The sequence below is a fragment of the Ceratotherium simum genome, chromosome 26 (genome assembly GCF_057802395.1).
Source record: "Ceratotherium simum simum isolate JZ-2026a chromosome 26, ASM5780239v1, whole genome shotgun sequence".
Classification (NCBI taxonomy): domain Eukaryota; kingdom Metazoa; phylum Chordata; class Mammalia; order Perissodactyla; family Rhinocerotidae; genus Ceratotherium; species Ceratotherium simum.
The window spans coordinates 37,185,024-37,205,118 of NC_141925.1; the positions used below are offsets into that span (position 1 = coordinate 37,185,024).

The 20,095-nt window shown below is 40.3% G+C and overlaps 1 protein-coding gene across 4 annotated transcripts in view; it reads left to right on the forward strand.

The window, feature by feature from the left end:
- Positions 1-1,285: 1,285 nt before the first annotated feature.
- EIF2AK1 (eukaryotic translation initiation factor 2 alpha kinase 1) overlaps positions 1,286-20,095 on the forward strand; it is a 30,245-nt gene continuing 11,435 nt past the window's right edge. Inside the window, exons 1-12 of one of the 4 annotated variants that reach the window (XM_087417541.1) lie at positions 1,286-1,471; positions 6,889-7,047; positions 9,575-9,708; positions 10,832-10,869; positions 11,773-11,872; positions 12,374-12,454; positions 13,097-13,196; positions 13,730-13,790; positions 14,338-14,665; positions 15,920-16,031; positions 17,191-17,310; positions 19,905-20,005. In XM_087417541.1, the coding sequence (XP_087273667.1) occupies positions 1,354-1,471; positions 6,889-7,047; positions 9,575-9,708; positions 10,832-10,869; positions 11,773-11,872; positions 12,374-12,454; positions 13,097-13,196; positions 13,730-13,790; positions 14,338-14,665; positions 15,920-16,031; positions 17,191-17,310; positions 19,905-20,005 (1,452 nt within the window). In that variant the 5' untranslated portion in view covers positions 1,286-1,353. The remainder of the gene's footprint in view (positions 1,472-6,888; positions 7,048-9,574; positions 9,709-10,831; positions 10,870-11,772; positions 11,873-12,373; positions 12,455-13,096; positions 13,197-13,729; positions 13,791-14,337; positions 14,666-15,919; positions 16,032-17,190; positions 17,311-19,904; positions 20,006-20,095) is intronic. The other 3 variants (XM_087417542.1, XM_014795642.2, XM_004440909.3) reach the window with 3 other exon arrangements.

Consider the following 20,095-nt stretch of genomic DNA (forward strand, 5'->3'; position numbering starts at 1 on the left):
TCGTCTTCTAGACAGGTTACCTTCATTTATTTTCTAACCAGAATGAGTTTGCCTTTTTTCTCCATTCTGGTGGTGGTGGAAAAGTGGTGAGAACCAGATACTGCATAGCAACATTTTTTAATGGTTGCAAAGTGTGCCATTGTATGGATGTTCATCATTTATTTAGCCAAAATTTATTTTAGCTAAATCTTTTTGCTCGTTCTTAACCTGTTCCTTAGAATAAATTCCTCAAAGTGAAATTGATGAGTCAAAAGTATTTGCATTTTTAAAGCTGTGGATACATATAGACAAATCACCCTCCAGAAAGGCTGTGCTTTTCCCATCAGCAGGGCATGAAAAGGGGCATCCCTAACCTTTGGGAGTTATTTGGAGAACTACATCCTTAATTGCTTCTGTCAGGTTAAATGCATCCAGTGTGACTTTATATGGAAACAGTGCTCAAATAAAAGTTCTTAAACAATACCACCTTTGCACATCGCACTGGGGTTGAGGCCCAAAATCTGAAAGGCTTTTATTCCAGCTACCATTATCTGATCTGTGATCTAAAAATTATTTCCAACATTAGGTTGGTGACGAAGTCATCAGACACATCTCCAGAGGGCAAAGGAGGATTTTTGATGCTAAGGGCTTCAAACAACAGTTGATCCAGTGTGGCCATGGGAGCACTTGGAAAAGGCTGCCTCAGGTTTGAAATCATTTCGGTTGAAAGCTCAGTCTCAGAACCAGCGGGATTTTTGTTAGATTGGATTCACTTTGGAACTTCCAGTTGGCATGTCCTGTTTTGTTGTGGTTTAACGGTTGACCAAAATAGGTTCAGTTTTCGTTGAGATGGGTCTTCTAGCTGCTTTTGACTTTTTTTTTCTGGAAAATAAAACGACAAATAGTGACTGTTGTATCCGCAAAAAGTAAACATTTGGATCAGAATCTCTGCAGACACCCAGTTCTTTCACTGGCAACCGAGTCCTGGCGTGAGATGTGAGCGCTGACTACTCAGGTCTTCAGGACAGCGGAGAGGCGCGGCCAGGGGAGCAGGCCGGGGTTGACCCGGGGTACAGCGCACCTAGCCCGATCCCTCCTCCCACGTCCCGCACCCTAAGCCTGGAGGCCCACCGCCCGAGGGCCAGGCCACCAGGGCGCGTGCACCCACGCAGGACCAGCCCATCTTTCTCTCGCGGAAGGGGGAAGGGGCGGAGCCTGCGGCAGGCCCGCCCCCGGCAGCGGCGCGCGGGGGGCCGGGGCGGGTCTTCCGCCAGGCGAGGAGCTACTTCCGGATCCGGTGGCGATCGGTGCAGGCGCCGAGTGAGGCGGCGCTGGGCTGGTTGGCGGGCTTCTCTGCGCCCCGCGCGGACGGCGATGCTGGGGGGCGGCTTTGGAGCCCGGGAGCGCGAGGCGGAGGGCGACGGGGCGGGAGCTGTGCCTGCGCCGCCTGCCATCGACTTCCCGGCCGAGGGCTCGGACCCCAAGTATGACGGTGAGGGACCCGAATGCTGCGGCCGCCCTCCCCCTGCCCCGTCCACCTTCACTGCTGGGTGGGCAGGGCAGCGGTGAGGTTTGCCTCGGGACCTGGGCAAGTTCAGTTGCATCCAGGCTTGCACCGGGGTGCAGTGCGGGGGGCGGCGGGCGAGCCGTCTGGGTAAGGTAAACATTTATGGAAACGAGTGTCAGCGACTCGCTCGTTTGTTTACATTTCTCTTCCTTGGTTTCCTGTGCGCGAACTCAGGACTTCAGACCTGCTAAGACTTCCTTCGGCTGCTTTCCAGCTCTCAAGCTCTGTGGATTTGTCAGGCGAGAAGCGTGAGCTTGTAAAGTCCTGGAATGGGACTTTGCAGGCCCTATGCGCTGAACAGTTTGGGTTAAGAGTTTTGATTTGTAGCTTCTCTTGTCTTGCTTCACTGATAGGGTAGCTAACGACTCCTTATAGTGAGGCAGTATGGAAATCGCCCTCTTCGGTTTAAAAAAGAAATGCCCCGATTTTCTTGAGCCTTTGGTTATCAGAAGATATGGCAGTCAAGTTACTCAGCATAAAGCGAGAGGTATTTAAAACATTAATTCTAAACAGTGCGAAGTACAATATTTTATTGAAAGTGCAGTAGGCTCTTTAATTGCTACCAGTTGTTTTGGCAATTTTAAAAATTAAATTGTGCTATCAAGAATGAATACATTGAGTCAGGGAGGTTTTTACTGTATGATAGTTTGAATAGGATGATTACAGAGAATACACATTCAGTTGAAGCATGAAATAAGTATTAACATGTAATGGATTTAAAGGTGCAGGACGGGCTAAAAAGATTTTTAATTTATTCCTTAAGTTCTTCGATTTTCATCCCTAATACTACCTATAATTCTTGACCCTAAAGGGAGACAAAAGCGGACTGCGGTGGTAATTTATGTAGGCCATTAACAGAGGAAAGTTGGAAGATAACTATTTTTTAATGGACAAACTTACGTGTATAATATACATGTAAGGTGGTATACTATAGCAGCTTAGTAATATGTAAAGTGTTATGTCATAGGAAAAGTCCCAGCGACAAACACCCAAATCCGTCTTGTCTGTAACGTGGTGATAAGGTTTTCTGCAAACTAAAGATTATTCTTGAAGGGAGTGATCGAAGATAAGCTTTGAAAAATTTCCTTCCCCTAGGTTACTAATAATACTGTTGTGTTTACATACTGCCTTTTCTTCCAGAGGCCCAGAATGTCTAGACATAATTTATCTTTCTATATGAAAAGTAAGGTCTGTGAAAAATGTAGTTTCATTTTTAGTAGACATAAAAACAGAATAGTTAAATGATTTCTCAGAGGTTGTCAATATGATGTGAGGAGGTCGCTCTGCCAGTTAATGGTAGAGTCAGAAAATTCAGAACGTACATGTGACTCTAAAACCTGTGTTCTTCAGCAGTCTATTGTGTAGGGATTCTCCTAGAGCCAACATCAGCCTTTGATCAAAGGTTCTGTGTTTTGTTTTTTTTTTCCTGTGGAACAGCCTGCATTAGAAGGAGGGGCAACAGTAAGCCTGTTGTGAGACTCATTAGTTTTTCTTCTTTCATCTGACATGGGTTTTTCATAATTTTTACCTCAGATTAATCCTCCAGGTTCCTCTCTCATTCACTAATGGACCACTTGGATCATGCTTTCCTGAGGAGATTGAATTAGGTGATCCCTTTCCTGTTTGTCTGCTCCTCTCCTGCTTGGCAGAAGTCTAGAACTGTAATTCACCTAGGGTCTGTATCTTATTTCTTACTCTTTTATAAGAGGACTTGACCTCATCTTTCCTTTTAGCCACTTTTCCTCTTCTACTCCTGACCAGAACTGTGAAATGGGAAACTTGCAGTTTCAGCCTTCATTTCCTCTGTGTCACTCCCTCCTGTGTTTGAGTGTTTGTTGATTAGTCTTTTTAAAGCTGTCATTTTCTTGATTTATTAGATTCATTCGACTCCACTGACCAACCATTCTTTTTTGTTGTTTTTCTTATTAAAAACTAGAATTTTCTCATGGGAAATTGGAAAGTATAAGAGTATAAAGAAGCAGAAAACCCTCCTAACCATAATCCCACCACTGTTAACAAATCAGTATATTAAAAAAATAAGATTTCACATTACAGAATATGTTGAAAATGTAGAAAAGCCTGAAGAAAATTTAAAAACCATAATCTCATCACCCAGAGGTTACTGTTTACATTTTGGCCTTGCTAGAGACAACTTATTTGATAAATTTTGTGTTTAAAATTATTTGTCAAACAAAGGAATCATAATTGGATTAAAGATTTCTCTCTGATTTTTCCAAATAAGATAAAAATTTAGAGAAATCATTCACAAAAACTCAAGGAGTAAAGGAAAAAGAGGGGAAGGTCGCCTGTACTCACATCCCACATCCCGGAGAACTCACTGCTGACAGTGAGGCTCATTCATTTGCAAATGTTTGCTGAGAGCTGCTGTATGCCAGGTAGATGTCTAGATACCAAGGGTCAAACAGGGAGACTAAAATGGCATGTTCACTGTAATTTCATTCCTTTTACAAATTCTGTCAATATAGCATTGAAAACAGAGGGGCAGAGGTTTTGTCTGTTTTGTTCTTTCCATTCTTTTTGTATGGATATATGGATATAGCTATAAAATAAATATATTTTAAAATTGTGATCCTAGTAGTATGATCAAATAAACATTTTATGTTCTGCTTTTTATTTATTTTTTTATGCTCTGCTTTTTAAATGTGATGTTGTATTAGTATTTTCCTGTGACAGATTAGCCTTTAAAAACATTGTTTCTTTTTTTTGAGGAAGATTGACCCAGAGCTAACATCTGTTGCCAATCTTCCTCTTTTTCTTTTTTTCCCCCAAAGCCCCGGTACCTAGATGTATATCCTAGTTGTAGGTCCTTCTAGTTCTTCTATGTGGGATGCCGTCTCAGCATGGCTTGATGAGCAGTGAGTAGATCCGCACCCAGGATCCAAACCAGCGAACCCTGGGCCGCCAAACTGGAATGCGCGAACTTAATCACTGTGCCGCTGGGCTGGCCCCCTAAAAACATTGTTTTTAAATGTTTTTCTAAAATGGCTATCACATTCTGTACTATCATTTAGTCTTTGCACTATTGTTGGAAAATAGGTTTGTCTTTCTTTTACTATTAGAAATAATGAGTTTGACATCTACATACGTAAATCTTTGTTAATATCTCATTATTTCTTTAGAATGGGTTCACGGAAGTAGGATTTGCTGGGTCAAAGAAATACGTTTCTAAAAAAATGTTTTGATGCATTTTGCTGAAATGATGACCAGAAAGGTTGTGTGAGTTTGTATGCAACTATCTCCAACATATGAAACTGTCTTTCTTGCCTCACTTTCATTAGTATTACTGTTTATAGCTTGCTTCTTTGACTTGATAATGAACTATTTTTGATTATCTGTCTATACAGCATCATTTGTAGCAGCTGTATAGTATTCTATGTATATAACTTATCAAATTTTCAATATTTTAAAGTGTTATGCTGACCATCTTGTACATATATATCTGTGGTGGTTTGTTTAATTATATCCTTGGTATATATTTCTAGAAGTAGAATTGTTGAGTAAAGGTTTGCACATTTTAAATTCTACAATGTGTTGCCAAAGGTTGCAAACACTTTTACCCCCTTGTATTTGAAAACGTCTACTTTTCTATGCCCTTAACAAATACCAGGTTTTAAATAGTTATGAATCTGAGGCAAACTCTGGTACTGTAGTTATTTTAAAATGTATGTCATTAGTTACTAGTTATGTTAAATCTATTTGAATTTTAATTGTGCTTCATTTTCTTATGAGCTTGTAAGAGCTTTATATACATTTTATTACCTTTTCTTTTTCTTGTCATATTTAGTACAGATACAGGTACTGTATCTGATTTTGTGATTCATATTTTAACTGTAAGATGTCTTTTCATAGAGAAGTTTTTACATGGCCACATCTTTTTTTGGCCATCTGTAGGTCAGAGAGGAAACTGGTGAATGAAGTCTGGATTTGAAAACTGATTCTTCCACAACTGTTAGTGCTTTATAGAGGAGAGTGTAATAGAATAGTTGAAATGGGGAGGATTTTAGTAGGTGTAGGATGTATGGTCCCAGTTTCTGCAGGGCATTTCCAATTGAGTGGCTCATTCATTCCTCTGACAGCCCCTCTTACCAATTTTCACACTCATTGACACCTGCATCCTCCCTTTGCTAGTGTTTTTTTTTTTTTTTAAGAGGTACCCGGGGTGCTGTATGGATGGAGGGCGGGACCCAGGTCACGAAGGGGGTGTCCCTGGTCAGCTTCCACGGGCTGTGTCTTGCCCTTTTTTTTTTTTTTTTACATAATTTTATTTATTTATTTTTTTCCCCAAAGCCCCAGTAGATAGTTGTATGTCATAGTTGCACATCCTTCTAGTTGCTGTATGTGGGACATGGCCTCAGCATGGCCGGAGAAGCGGTGCGTCGGTGCGCGCCCGGGATCCGAACCCGGACCGCCAGTAGCGGAGCGCACGCGCTTAACCGCTAAGCCACGGGGCCAGCCCATTTGCTAGTGTTTTAAATCCTGGCCTGTTTCCTTCTTGATCTGTTCTTTCCTCCACATTTCTGCCACTTAGCTCCTTTACTAGGCTCATCCTAACTTCTTGTTGACTGTTGTATGCCTCCTTCCAGGCTACCTATTACATGTTTCCAGAACAGTTTCCTCAAACATTTTTCCTTCATTGTGTTTTTGGCCTATTTAATAATATATTAAGTAAATGGAGAGTGAGAACTTATGACTTTCAGCTTTTAAGTGCCAACTCAACTGTCTGCTTGATCTTGTGTAGTGGAAACAGGATGGACTTGGGAGTCAGTCTGATCTGCCTGCTTGTAAGTTCCTTAACCTCTCTTCGAGATCAGTGTCCTCACCTGTAACATGAGAATGGTAACCCTTACCTGTTACTGTTTTGTGAGGATTAAATGAAATTGTGCATATTGAACACCTGGTGCATATGTAGCACACGCTCAGAGTAAAGTTTCCACCCTTCCTCCCTTTCCCTTTCTCCTCTACCAAACTTCTTTCTTTACACCTGGGCCTAGCCTGCCCTCTCGAAGGAAGGAAGCCATCCTGTTCCGCTTGCTTGCTTTTTTGCTTGAATACTTATTTAATTTTACTTTTGCATACATCATTACACATCACTACCAGAACTTTCTCCCCTCCCCCAATGGCATCTTCCTGCTAGTGCTCCAGCTTCCAGAATTCAGCTCAAAACTCAGTTCCGGAAATGAGATTAACCCCTCAGCTTCACTACTGTTTCGTTTTTAATATCCAGGTTTCATAGTTTGTGGTTCATTAATTAGAATCTGCTGTTTTGTCATTATGGGATATGTTTACCATTTATTAAAAGTTTTTCCTTTTTTAATTTTTAGAATCTGATGTCCCAGCAGAGCTTCGGGTGTTCCGAGGACCCCTGCAACAGCCGGCTTTCCCTTTTGCTGTTGCGAACCAACTACTGCTTGTTTCTTTGCTGGAGCACTTGAGCCATGTGCATGAACCAAACCCACTTCGCTCAAGACAGGTGTTTAAATGTTAGTAAGAGGAAATGTTGCTAAATAAAACTTGTGAAAATACTACGTCGTTGAATGCTGTGGGTCTGAGAAGCAGCTAGTATATAAAAATTTGAAATAAGTATTAGTAGTTTACGTTTTGTAAATTCATTTTTTATTTTCCTATAGGTAATTCCCTATGAGTATAATCACTGGGGACTCCAAAAGGTTAACAACCATAAAATTGTGTGTATTTAAATAAATGAAAGATAGTTATTTTGCATTTATGACGTGATAATTCGTTTGATTTTTGAAGATCTGTTATGGTTTAGTCGATGAGTAGATAAATGAAAATCACACATACTCATTCTGAACCATTTCTTGACCAGAGCACTGGAACAGTTGTGTTTTGTGTTGTTGAAAAGGAAGCTGTTTTCCTCTACACACTGAATACTTCTGACACCAAATGTGAGGTATTTCCCCACACTGACCAGTTCTCTGACACCAGCTGGGTGTGCTACAATTCAATTCAATTCAGTCCTGACACTCTGCCTGGGTTAGTGTCAGATTCCACAGGTTAAGGGCACAGTCCCACGAGATTGTCCTCATTTCAGATGCCAGTCGCAAGTAGTGGGTCCCCAGGGTCCTCAGGTTACCCACACTTGTGTACGAGTTGGCTACAAATTGGAGGTTTCTACTACCCCCTCCTCGGGTTTGATAGTTTGCTATAATATCTCACAGTACTCAGGAGATGCTTACTTATGCTTATATAATAAAGGATATGAGAAAGGATACAGATGAATAGCCAGATGGAGAGGCACATAGGGTAGGGTCCAGAGTGCAGCAGCTTCTGCCCCTGTGGAGTTGGGGTGTACTACCCTCCTGGCACATGGGCGTGTTCACCAACCCAGAAACTCTCTGAACCATATACTTTAGGAGTTATTATGGAGCCTTTATCACATTTGCACAGTTGATTATTAACTCAGTCTCCAGCTTCTCCCCTCTCTGGAGGATGGGTGATAGAGCTGAAAGTTCTAAGCTTCTAATCATGGCTTGGTCTTTCTGATGACCAGCCCTCAAGCTATCTAGGGGACCCCAGCCACCATTCATCTCATTAGCATACAAAAAGACACTCTTATCACTGGAGATTTCAAGCATTTTAGAAGCTCTCGTGTGGGGAATTGAGGTCAAAGAACCAAATATTAGAACAAAAGATGCTCCTAGCCCCCCTATCACATAGGAAATTACAAGAGTTTTAGGAGCTGTATGCCAGGAACAAGAGACAAAGACCAAATATATTTCTTATTATACCACAGTTGTTGAAAATGTTTATTTTCATTCCTGCCATAGGTTACTTGTATGAGAAAGTTGAGCACAAAAGCGAGCAGAATTAGAGATTGTGGTGTTTCTGGTTCAACTCATTGACTGAGACCATTGTGGGCCTCTTTAATAGCTCTGACCCAGATTCTAAGGGTCTTTTCTACCAAAAATTCCAAGTCTTGTTTGGTGTTGGAAATCCTCAAACTCATGGATACCTTTATGTGATCTTAGAAGGCAATAATTTTAAGTTAAAGGTAGATTATCATTTTGATGAGCTTGTTGGGACATGAAAAATGGTAAATATTATTTGTATAGTGTACACTTATTATTTTCCTGAATATGTGGTGAGGAGATGTATTGTACAAAAGGGGGTGTTCTGTAGGTTCCAAAGCGTTGGTACCTGGGAATTGTTGTATTGGGCTCATCATCTAGAAAGGCAGATTATAATGATTCTAATATAGTATTCTTGCTCCTAATTAAAGCAAATCTATGAATCTTGCTGATTTTAAGGTATTTTTGAATTCCTTATACACAGCCTTTTTAGATGAATGAACTTTTAAACAAGATATATTTAAATGTTTTTGGTGTGATTCAGTTAGTTGATAATCTAAGTGGAGAGTTTTCCGTATAGAAAGAATATTGTCTATGGTATTTATATTCCTTGAATGAGTAAAAGCCAAGCACTTTTGTAGAAACATCTTTTTCTGAGGAGCCTGGAATTGTGACTTCAGACTTGACTTTCTCCCTGGTGTTTGGTCTGTACACACACCTCATCTGTGCTCTTTGTATGTTGGCTAAAGATATTCCATAATCGAAAACAACAATTAATACTCACTTTTGTTGTCAGTTCTAATCATTTACTTCTACTTCTGTCTTTATCATCTCAGCTTGTCTGTCAGCAAAGTGTAATGTGTTTGGATGTCAGAAGTCTACTATGTTTACATTTTTTTCTCGCCTTTTTTTATAATGGAGCTTAGTGCATTACTGACTGACCAGACAGGGTAAAGAAATGACTGTTCAGCATCAGCTAAGTAAGTATAGGTGTGCTCCTGATCACTGAGGGTAACACGTGTTCTCTTTTAGAGACTCAATCCCCAAGTTGTAATGTGTGCATACACATAACTTTTTTCTTATAGAGGGTTTTTTTTCTTCTGGAGGCTATTATTACTCTTTATTCTCTGTCTACTCTCTATAATTGCCATTATATTGATGGCTTTTCTGATAATAGTTTTTCCTGTTCTCTTTCTAGTACTTTGTCAGACCTTTATCAAAATGGGGCTGCTGTCTTCCTTCACTTGCAGCGATGAGTTTAGCTCACTGAGACTACATCACAACAGGGCCATCACCCATTTGATGAGGTCGGCTAAGGAGAGAGTTCGTCAGGTGAGCACTGCAGAGTGTACTTTGTGTGTGACAAAAACACTGTAATTTCAAGAGTATTTTAAAGCATTGTGAAATCCTGATTATACAACAGGTTTGTAAAAATTAGCCTTTAATTTGTTTATTCGACAAATGTTCATTGAGTGACTGCCATGCGTTAGGCTCTCTTGTAAATGCTGAGGTTCAAGCAGTGAACAAAAGAGACAAAAATCCCTGCTTTCGTGGAGGTTATGTTTTGATGAGGGGCAGTAAACAATAGAAAAGAAAACATCTATATAGGGTGTTAGATGGTGGTAAGTGTTAAAGAGAAATCTAAAGCAGAGAAGGGGCTTAGAAAATGGGTGAATTTTTTATATAAGGTTGCCAGGAGGGCCTCACTGAGACTGTCATGTAAGTCAGAAGCTGAAGTCGAGAGAAGGAGGAGGAAAAGCATTCTAGGCAGAGGAACCATAATTGCAAAGGCCCAGAGGTCGCAGTGTGTGTGGCATGTTTGGGAAGCTGATGGGCAGCCATTTGACTGGTAAGCAGGGGGACAGTATGGGAGAGGAGGGGCAGGGAGGGCAGCAAGAGGGACAGACGGAGTAGGAGCTTGAGACTTTTAATACTTTTGGTTTTTACTCAGAGTTTAAGATGGGAGGCATTGCAGGATTTTGAGCAAAGGAGTGACTTAATCTGACTCAGATTTTCATGGGATCACACCAACTACTGTGTTGAGACTAGACTGAGGGGGGCAAGAGCAGAAGCAGGGAGACAGTTGCGGTCATACAGGCAAGAGGTGTTGGTGGCTTGGAATGGGTGGTAGCAGTGGAAACGTGAGAAGTGGTCAGTTTCTGCGTATATTTTGAAGGTAAAGTCAACATTATTTGCTGATGGAGCTCCTTGGTAAATTCTCAGCTTTGTCAGTACATAGCAGAGTACAGCTCTTTTAGTAGTGATCTTTTGGTTAAGAGAGAAATATTTTCAATTGTAAACTCTTAAGTAATATTGAAAAGGCCATTGGCTGTGAGTTTTTTTCCCCTAGTATTATCTGAGCAATTGGGACTATTAACATGATATCGAATTTTGATAGATTCCTTATTCCATGAAATTTTCAAAATACTTTTTAAAAATAACTTTTTGATTTTAGGATCCTTGTGAGGATAATTCTCATACTCAGACGATCAGGTATGTGTTAAATACGTTTTTGATCATGCAAAGAGTAAACTATCCCAAAGAAATGAGGATTAAGAATTAATCCTGAATTAGTCAGAAATTAGTATTGAGGTTAAAAAATAGTGTGCTTGGGGTAGTTTATGAAGATTAAAAACTTTGTTCTCAGTAATTAATTACTGCTCCAAGATTTGCTTTACTTCTTATTCCCTCCTCTCTGATCCCCTGTTGCCCATTCAGTGTGGAGTCCATCAGCCTCACCCTTAATTCAGAGTACTGATATGCAGGCCTGTCAGGGGAAGACCGTTTCATTTCGGCTGTATGTAGGAAATGCTTTAAAATCTCACTGGTCTTGGGGCCGCCCCGGTGGTGTAGGGGTTAAGTTCACGTGCTGTGCTTTGGCAGCCTGGGGTTCGCAGGTTTGGATCCCAGGTGCGGACTGATGCACCACTTATCAAGCTACGCTGTGGCGGCGTCCCATGTAAAGTAGAGGAAGATGGGCACAGATGTTAGCCCAGGGCCAGTCTTCCTCACACACAGACACAAAAAAACCAAATCTCACTGGTCTGAATCATTAAGAAATATAAGTAAATTTATTACTGAGCTCAGCTGATCAACTGCTGCCTGTTAGTCATCCTTAGGATTCCTGCTTTAAATCTTTGATGGTAATTTCCAATTGGAATACTAATTACTGGTGAAATACTTAAATCAGATTCACGATCCCCTTGCTACCATTATTACACTCTCAATTTGCTTAGCAAATGCTTTCTTCATAGAGGATGAAAAGTTTCATTTGAGCGCATCCTTTCCAAATTCCCACAGTGTTGTGATGAACGAGTAGTATGGTGAGCATGAACTATCCCAGAACATTTTGATTCTCTCATGTTGTAATATTGATTGTTTGTATTTAACTTTCAGATCAAGGGAAGTAGCCTTTGAAGCACAAACGTCACGTTACTTAAATGAATTTGAAGAGCTCGCCGTCTTAGGAAAAGGTGGATATGGAAGAGTGTACAAGGTGGTTTTCCACACGTTCGTTTTGACCTGCTACTCAGATAAATGTATTTTGAGAAGTTGGTTTCATTGTTAGTATTTAAAGTGCTCCAAGGAAAATTCCTAGAAATTGTAAATAAATACTTTTCATTAAGATTTGTCATTTACAAGGGAAGTGGCCAGGTTTTAATTTTTTCCTAACCGTGTTGGTGGTTTAGGTGGATTCTGGAAACTTTGAGTTTTTGTTCTATAGTTAATTTTTTCTTAAAAATGTATTACTGAAAAAAGTTGTGCTTTGTGTTTTGGGCCTTACATAGCCCTTTTCTAACATTCCCGTTTTCAGACCTGGAGCTTCTAGAAGTTGGACTCTTAATGTGGTTTGAAAATAGTAGATAGAATGCATGTCTTTAGCTTAATTTTATCCCTTTGGCTAGTTTGAATTATCTAAGCTCAGGTTAAAAGAACTTTCTTTATTCAGCTGGAACTTAATGGCACAATATACTTTGTTTTTTCCTCTACTTTTTAGGTCAGGAATAAATTAGATGGTCAATATTATGCAATTAAAAAAATCCTGATCAAGGGTGCAACTAAAACAGATTGCATGAAGGTATGATTTTTAAAATTTATTTATTTTGAATAATTGAGTATTTAGGTGCTTTAGAAAGAGTTATATGTTTGTGTGTGTATGTATTTGGCAAATAGGTGGTGTGGATTGTCAGTTTACTAATGTTTATTTGACTTAATTTTTTTTGAGGTATTTCAGATTGCCCGCATTTCAGGGTCATTGCTGGGGAAATTAATTTTTTAACTAAATTATTCATATACAATACAACATGTTATAAAAAAACATAAGCTCAGTTCAGGTCCCAGTCTTCTCCCTGACATGCTGTGTGGTCCTGGGCAAATGACCTAGTTCTCTAAGCCACTTCTGTCTCCCGCCCTTGAAATAGTGGTGACAACAATGGTTTTATTTACCTTCGAGGACTGGACTTTGTTGTAGAAATCAAATGAGAGAATGATTATAAATGAGCTATGAAAAGTATAAAGTGCTATATGCATGTAAGTTATTTAGTTGCTGTAACAATTGGCACTTGTCTCTCACAAAAATATCCCCATTATTTTAGCATAGTTTAGATTCCTTGTAGAGAGAGGTTTTTATTATTTTTCTCTGGAACAAGATAGTATTTGATATCATGAAAATTTAACAAATTTTCAGTGAAAGCCAGAATTCAGTGCGTTTCTTCTTTAGGTATTACGGGAAGTGAAGGTGCTGGCAGGTCTCCAGCATCCTAATATTGTAGGCTATCACACTGCTTGGATAGAACATGTTCACGTGGCCCAAACGCAAGGTAAGCAGTTTTTGATGATATAGTTGAAGGGCTGGCAAACTTGAGTCGGTGAGCCAGATCTGGCCCACCCGTTTTTATGCACCCCACAAGCTGAAAATGTTTTTTTTACATTTTTAAATAGTTAAAAGGAATCAAAAGAAGAATATTTTGTGAAAATTATATGTAATTCACATTTCAGTGTCAAAGTTTGTTAGGACAAAGGCTCGTTCATATGTGTCGTCTGTGGCTGCTTTTGCACTACAGCAGCAGAGTAGAGTAGTTGCAGCAGAGCCCCACAGGGCCCGCAAACCCTAAAGTATTCACTGTCAGGTCCCCTACAGAAACTCTGCTGACCCCTGGTATAATTGAACAGCTCTGTTGCTGTAGTTCCTAAAATGTGCCAGTCATTGGAGTAAGCATGTTGTATTTTGCCAGAAGGTCGTGACATTTTAGACTTACAGTCTCATTTAGTATTAATTGTATATTTTAGTTCTGCCTTTGACTATAAATTAGAAAACTGGGCTTCTTGAAGATTTTCTTTTGTTTTTGTTCAGCAGACAGGATTTCTATTCAGTTGCCGTCCCTGGAAGTGATCTCGGACCAGGAGGATGACAGGTATGTGACTCTTGTCTGCTTCTTGCACACAGGACATTACCTACCATCGCCTGCATTGAGTTGCCTTTGCTTTTTGCTACTAGGAGCTCAGGAGTGTCTTAGACTTTCTTTTTGCTTATTTTCATTACAAAATGTTAAATTATTTCCTTCTCTCAGATATTTTCTGTCAGTATTTTAAATAAATGTTGCTGCTAGACAGATTTGATGCCATTTTTTTTTTTTTTTAAAGATTTTATTTATTTTATTTTTTGCCCCCAAAGCCCCAGTAGATAGTTGCATGTCATAGCTGCACACCCTTCTAGTTGCTGTATGTGGGACTCGGCCTCAGGATGGACAGAGAAGTGGTGCCTTGATGCGCACCCGGGATCCGAACCCGGGCCGCCAGCATCGCAGCGCGCGCACTTAACCACCAAGCCACAGGGCTGGCCCTGATGCCATTTTTTTCAGGAATTTACCAGTGAGATTCATACAGACTTGAAAGAACAGTTGAGTTACTCTTGATCTTTTTTTTGCACTGATTTTTATCTTTACTGTTTTTTTCCTCCAGAGATCAATATGATGTTAAAAGTGATGAAAGTAATGGCTCATCCATTATCTTTGCCGAGTTCACTTCAGAAAAAGAAAAATCTTTTGGAGAATCTGGCACGGAAAATCAGAATAACAGATTGGTGAACTACACGACCAATTTATTCACAAGAGACGCCAGTGAATTTGAATCATTCAGTGAGCTCCAAGAAAATGGCTTGGCTGATTTGTCTTCCAGATCGATTGTAGAGCATCAGCTGCCAGCTAGGCATAATTCAGACTTAGAAGAGAATTTTGCATCCACTGAGGAATCTTCTGAAGAAAAGTTAACCTTGTTGGGGCAGACAGAGGTAGATTACTCTCCCACAACCTACTGATGTGATGTTTACCCGTAATAATCACATAAAGGACTGTGATTAGATATGGCCTTCCCTCTTCCTCAGCTGACTTCCCACCTTGTGCTCCTCCCTTTCTCTGCTTTTGCCCTGTCTTCAGTCTCTTCTACTTGCCATGTTCCCCCTTGACATTCGGCCTTTATATTTTGTCTTTCCTCCTTCACTTACTTGACTCCTACTAATTCTCTTCTGTCCTCGCTACCTGGGTCAGTTCCTCCTCTAGATATTCTCATATATGTACCCTGGATTTGGAAGCATCATTCACACTCTGTTTCTGATTAACGTTAGCCTCATGCTATAAAAATATATTTATGCAGAAAGATTTTCTCTATTTTGGAACATGACTTTAGGAGAGGGTCCTGGTAGGATGACCAGGTTGGTTTTCAGCGTACTCTTGTTGAAGGTTACACTGATATGCTGATGAGACTGCCATGTACTCTCACCAGTATTGGGTATTAGTATTAAAAAAACGTGAACATTAACAGGGTCTATGCGTGATCTGTCATATTGAAATTATAAAAATATACCTTCTGTATATCCACACGCAGAATTAATTCTTCTTGTCTGGGAATATGTGGCTCTGTGTGTGTGTTTTTGTATGAAACATAGAACTTTGAACAGATTCACCTGAATGCAAAGGAGCTGAGTTTGAGGGACTTTTAAGCAGAATTGCTTCATTTCTTTGTATTAAATTTGGAAAATTTTCCTGAATGCTGAAACGAATGGGCTATAGTAAGCTTAATTTTTGCTTACCTTTTCCTTGAACAAGTTCCTAGTTATGGACAATGTGAAGCCGGCCAAAGTGTGTATATACTTTGGGGCATACATAAAGTAGTGGAATATCATATAGCCATTCTTTTATACTTTATCTTAGCTGTAAAAACTGTTTCCATAACAATCAGACCAAACACTTTTAGGCCCAGTGGCTTGGTGTCACATTCAAGAGCTTCTGCCATTTGATGCCTGCCCAACTCCAGCCAGGCCTGCCCCTGCCCCCTTGGATTGTGACACACCATTTTAAGTATTGTTTTACTTGTCTGTCTCCCTCACTAGACTTTGGGCTTCTCAGACAGGCCTGTGTCTGTTGTCTCTGTCCTCAGCACTGAGTCCCGTGCTTGACCTAGAGGAGGCTAGTGAGTATTTATTGACTAAATGAAGAGTGTGAGAGAATCGTGTAGAGTCGGGAGCTGGCGATGTGTTGTCCCCTAGGTGCAGTACCACCTAATGCTGCACATCCAGATGCAGCTGTGTGAGCGCTCGCTGTGGGACTGGATAGCCGAGAGAAACGAGCGGGGCCGAGAGTGTGTGGACGAATCTGCTTGTAAGTACCATATGGGTCTGCAAGTCCGGGGCTGGGAAATAAAGACGGAGTTAGAGCTGCCTTCTGCCTCCAGCTGCTTTGGATTGGGGGGAAAAAATCACGTTTTTTAAACCAAAGGAACAATTATGCTTATTTCAACATGTTTCAAAAACAAATAGATATTTAGAAGTTAATTTTCTCTATGATAGATACATGGTTTGTTGATTTAAGCAGTAATATGCTAGAATTTACGTTAATGATTTTAGGTCTTGGAAAAACTCTTTTTTTTTTTTTTATAATTTTATTTATTTTTTCCCCCAAAGCCCCAGCAGATAGCTGTATGTCATAGCTGCGCATCCTCCTAGTTTCTGTATGTGGGACACGGAAAAATTCTTTTAAGGAAAAATTTAAGTACATGTTTTATTTATTTATTTATTTATTTCTTTGTGAGGAAGACTAGCCCTGAGCTAACATCCAATGCCAATCCTCCTCTTTTTGCTGAGGAAGCTTGGCCCTGGGCTAACGTCCCTGCCCATCTTCCTCTACTTTATATGGGATGCTGCCACAGCATGGCTTGACAAGCGATGTGTCGGTGCGTACCCGGGATCCGAACCTGTGAACCCCAGGCCGCCAAAGCGGAGCGAGCGCACTTAACTGCTGCGCCATCTGGCTGGCCTTTATTTTATTTTTTTAACTTCAAAATATAGTCTTCTTACAAAAAAAAAAACCTTTAAAGAAACCTTTATTAGAAGGGTGTGTGGTGAGAAGTTTGTCTCCCTCAAGATCCAGATCTTCCTCCCTCCCCTGTAGTTATATATCCTCTAGAAATACTCTGTTAGGTTAATATTTTTAAATTATAACACTGATTCTCAACTTAGGCTGCATGTTGGAATCACCTAGGGAACTTTTAAAAAGATGTTGTCGATAAATAAGAATAACTTTACAGTGGAGAAACCTGACAAACACCACCTCAGCTAGTGATCAAGGACAACATCAACAGTGATAAGTCAGGCTGATGGTGTGTGCCCTCGATAAGATGTGATGAGAAAGACGCTGTATTTCTGTGGTCTTCCTCCCTGAAACCCGTAATCCCAGCCCTATCATGAGAAAAACATCAGGCAGATCCCAGTTGGGGGGCATTCTACAAAATACCTGACCAGTGCTTCTCAAAACTGTCAAGGTCATCGTAAACAGGAAAAGTCTGAGAAACTGTCACAGACCAGAGAAACCTCAAGAGACATGACAACTAAGTGTAATGTGGTATCCTGGGTGGAATCCTGGAACAGAAAAAGGACATTAGGTAAAAACCAGGGAAATCTGAATGAACTGTGGACTCGTATCAGTATTGGTGCATTAATTGTGACAGATATACTGTGCTAAAGTAAGGTGTTAGTGACAGGGAAATCTGGGTGTGGGGTCAATGGGAACTGTCTGTACTGTTTGCTCAATTTTTCTGTAAATCTAATGTGGTTCTAAAAAATAAAGTCTTTTTTTTTTTTTTGGTGAGGAAGATCAGCCCTGAGCTAACATCCATGCTAATCCTCCTCTTTTTGCTGAGGAAGACTGGCTCTGAGCTAACATCTATTGCCAATCCTCCCCCCGCCTTTTTTGTCCCCCCACAAAGCCCCAGTAGATAGTTGTATGTCATAAGTGCACATCCTTCTAGTTGCTGTATGTGGGACGCGTCCTCAGCATGGCCGGAGAAGCGGTGCTTTGGTGTGCGCCTGGGATCTGAACCCGGGCCACCAGTAGCAGAGCACGAGCACTTAACCGCTCAGCCACGGGGCCGGCCCTAAAGTCTGTTTTTTTAAAAAGGGTGTTGTCTGGGACCACACCAGTAATTTTTATATCGTTGGTCTAGGATAGAGTGTAGCCTTTGGTATCTTTTTTAAAGTTCCCTTGTTGATTCCAATGTGTAGTCAAAGTTGAAATTCACTGTATTAGATTATCAAAATAGGGGATGCGAGTGACCTGTTTTTAGATAAAGACTGAACTAAATATTGATGAATTAATCATTTGCTTGTTACTTCTGATGACACTATAGCCCTAAGTAGGTCCGTTAACCTATTCAGAATCTTAGACTAGCTTCCAACAGAGACAGGAACGGAACATCTCCCTCCAGCAGCTCCTCACGCCCCTTTGTTGACCATGTAATCAGGACGTGCTGGACTTTGCTCAGTTCGGTTGTGGCAAGTAGTGTGTGGGGTATTTTCCGTGCCCTGTCAAGGTGTATCCTTTGCCTGCTGCACGGGCATTGTAGTGCTATGTGCCGACGTCTTTCTGAAAAGGAGGATGGTTTGTTACAGTCCTGCGGGCAGTTGCTCTTTAAACTTCCTTTTGGAAAAGAGTCCCTAATGAAGTGTGGGATGAGAACTCTGATTTATGCCATCTACTACAAGAAAGCTATCAAAACAGTGAAGGCAAGATATGTATGATACTGCTAGCGTGATGTATATTTTTCTTTAAAAAATATTTTAAAAAGTCTTATTATAGTTTTAAATAAATTAAAATTTATATTTTATATTATTCCTTACCTCAATTATATTTTTACCTTAATCGTTCCCAGCAGTCCCGTGAGTGATAGACCTGGGTTGAATCCTGGCTCTAGTACTCACCAGCTGTAAGGTTTTGGGCAAGTGAGGGAACTGCTCGCAGTCTATTTCCTCACCTGTAAACTGTGGGTCGTCCCCATTTTGTGGGGCTGTTGGATTAAAGCAGAAGTCTAAAGGACGTAGCGTGAGTGAATGGGAACTGTTATCTCTGGATCAGGGCCCTGTGTGATGACTGAAGCTCTAAGTTGCCACCATTGGGATGTGTTAGATAGGTTAAAATGAGAACCGTGTTAAAGACAGACTGAAGGGATGTAGTTCTTCTGAATAGTTGTGAAAATTGAAAAGCCCTCCGTGCATTTCTACCTAGCCACGAGGTTGGTCACTTCATTGTGAGGGGGAGTCATACTGGAGGTGCTTGTAGTGGAGCCATTGTGTACACACACACACACACACACACACACACAGTTTTCTGTCTTCTCAAGTACTTGAGGTCCCTAAGTTATATGCTAGATAGTGTAAAAGGAGAGTGTGAAATAGGTTTGAGCTGTAGGCCCATTCAAGGAGGAGAAGGGAGCATGTAGTGTTCTTGTGCTTGAGGGTAAACAATAGGTTAATAATTTAAAATGATGAATAGAGAAGAGCTATTAAGTTTTTATTATATTACTAAACTTACTTGACTGGAAAACTCCAGGATTTGTTTCTTCATCAATTTTTGTTTTAGTTCTACAAAACTTCTCCACTCTCTAAATTCGCATATTATGTCATCACATTAATAGGTAAATTAATTCATTTACTCTCCCCCGACCCCCTGCATATTTCATTTGTCAGTCATTTTTGAAAAATGCAGCATTCCAAATCTTCCAGGTGATGAAAGCTCACCCGTAGGGCTAATGTAATTTATCTTTTTTTATCTTATTCCATTATTTGTAATCATGTCTTTAGTCCACAGTGGGCCAGACACCAGATTTATTAGCATTAAACCCTAGGATGTCAAGGGTTGAAGGGAACTTAACCAACATCTAGTCTAGCCACTTGATGCCTGAGATTGTTCACAAAGTAATTAATACAGGGGCTCTGAGTGAAATGAGAGGTCCTCTCTTTCTGGTGACACGAAGTCTGTTGACTGTTGGGTGCTAGTTTGTGATGGCTTCTTTGCTAGTCGAGGAGCCCTCCCTGCTAATTTCTAGGTTTGAAACCATTTTGGAGTGTTAACTTTGTTGAAGATCTGAATGTTATATAGGTGTCAGATGTTAATGTATTTAGAACTACATTTAACATTTAGATGTTAATGTAATGAGTAAAAAAAAAATTAGAGAAATAAAACTATTTTTTTTACTTCAAGGTCCTTATATTATGGCCAGTGTTGCAACAAAAATTTTTCAAGAATTGGTGGAAGGTGTATTTTACATACATAACATGGGAATTGTACACAGAGATCTTAAGGTAAGTGGGGGAGGCTAAATGCTTCTTATCAGAGTTGACTTGGTATCAGCTCATTGAATGAAATGGGATTATGTACTCTAGTTCATTTAC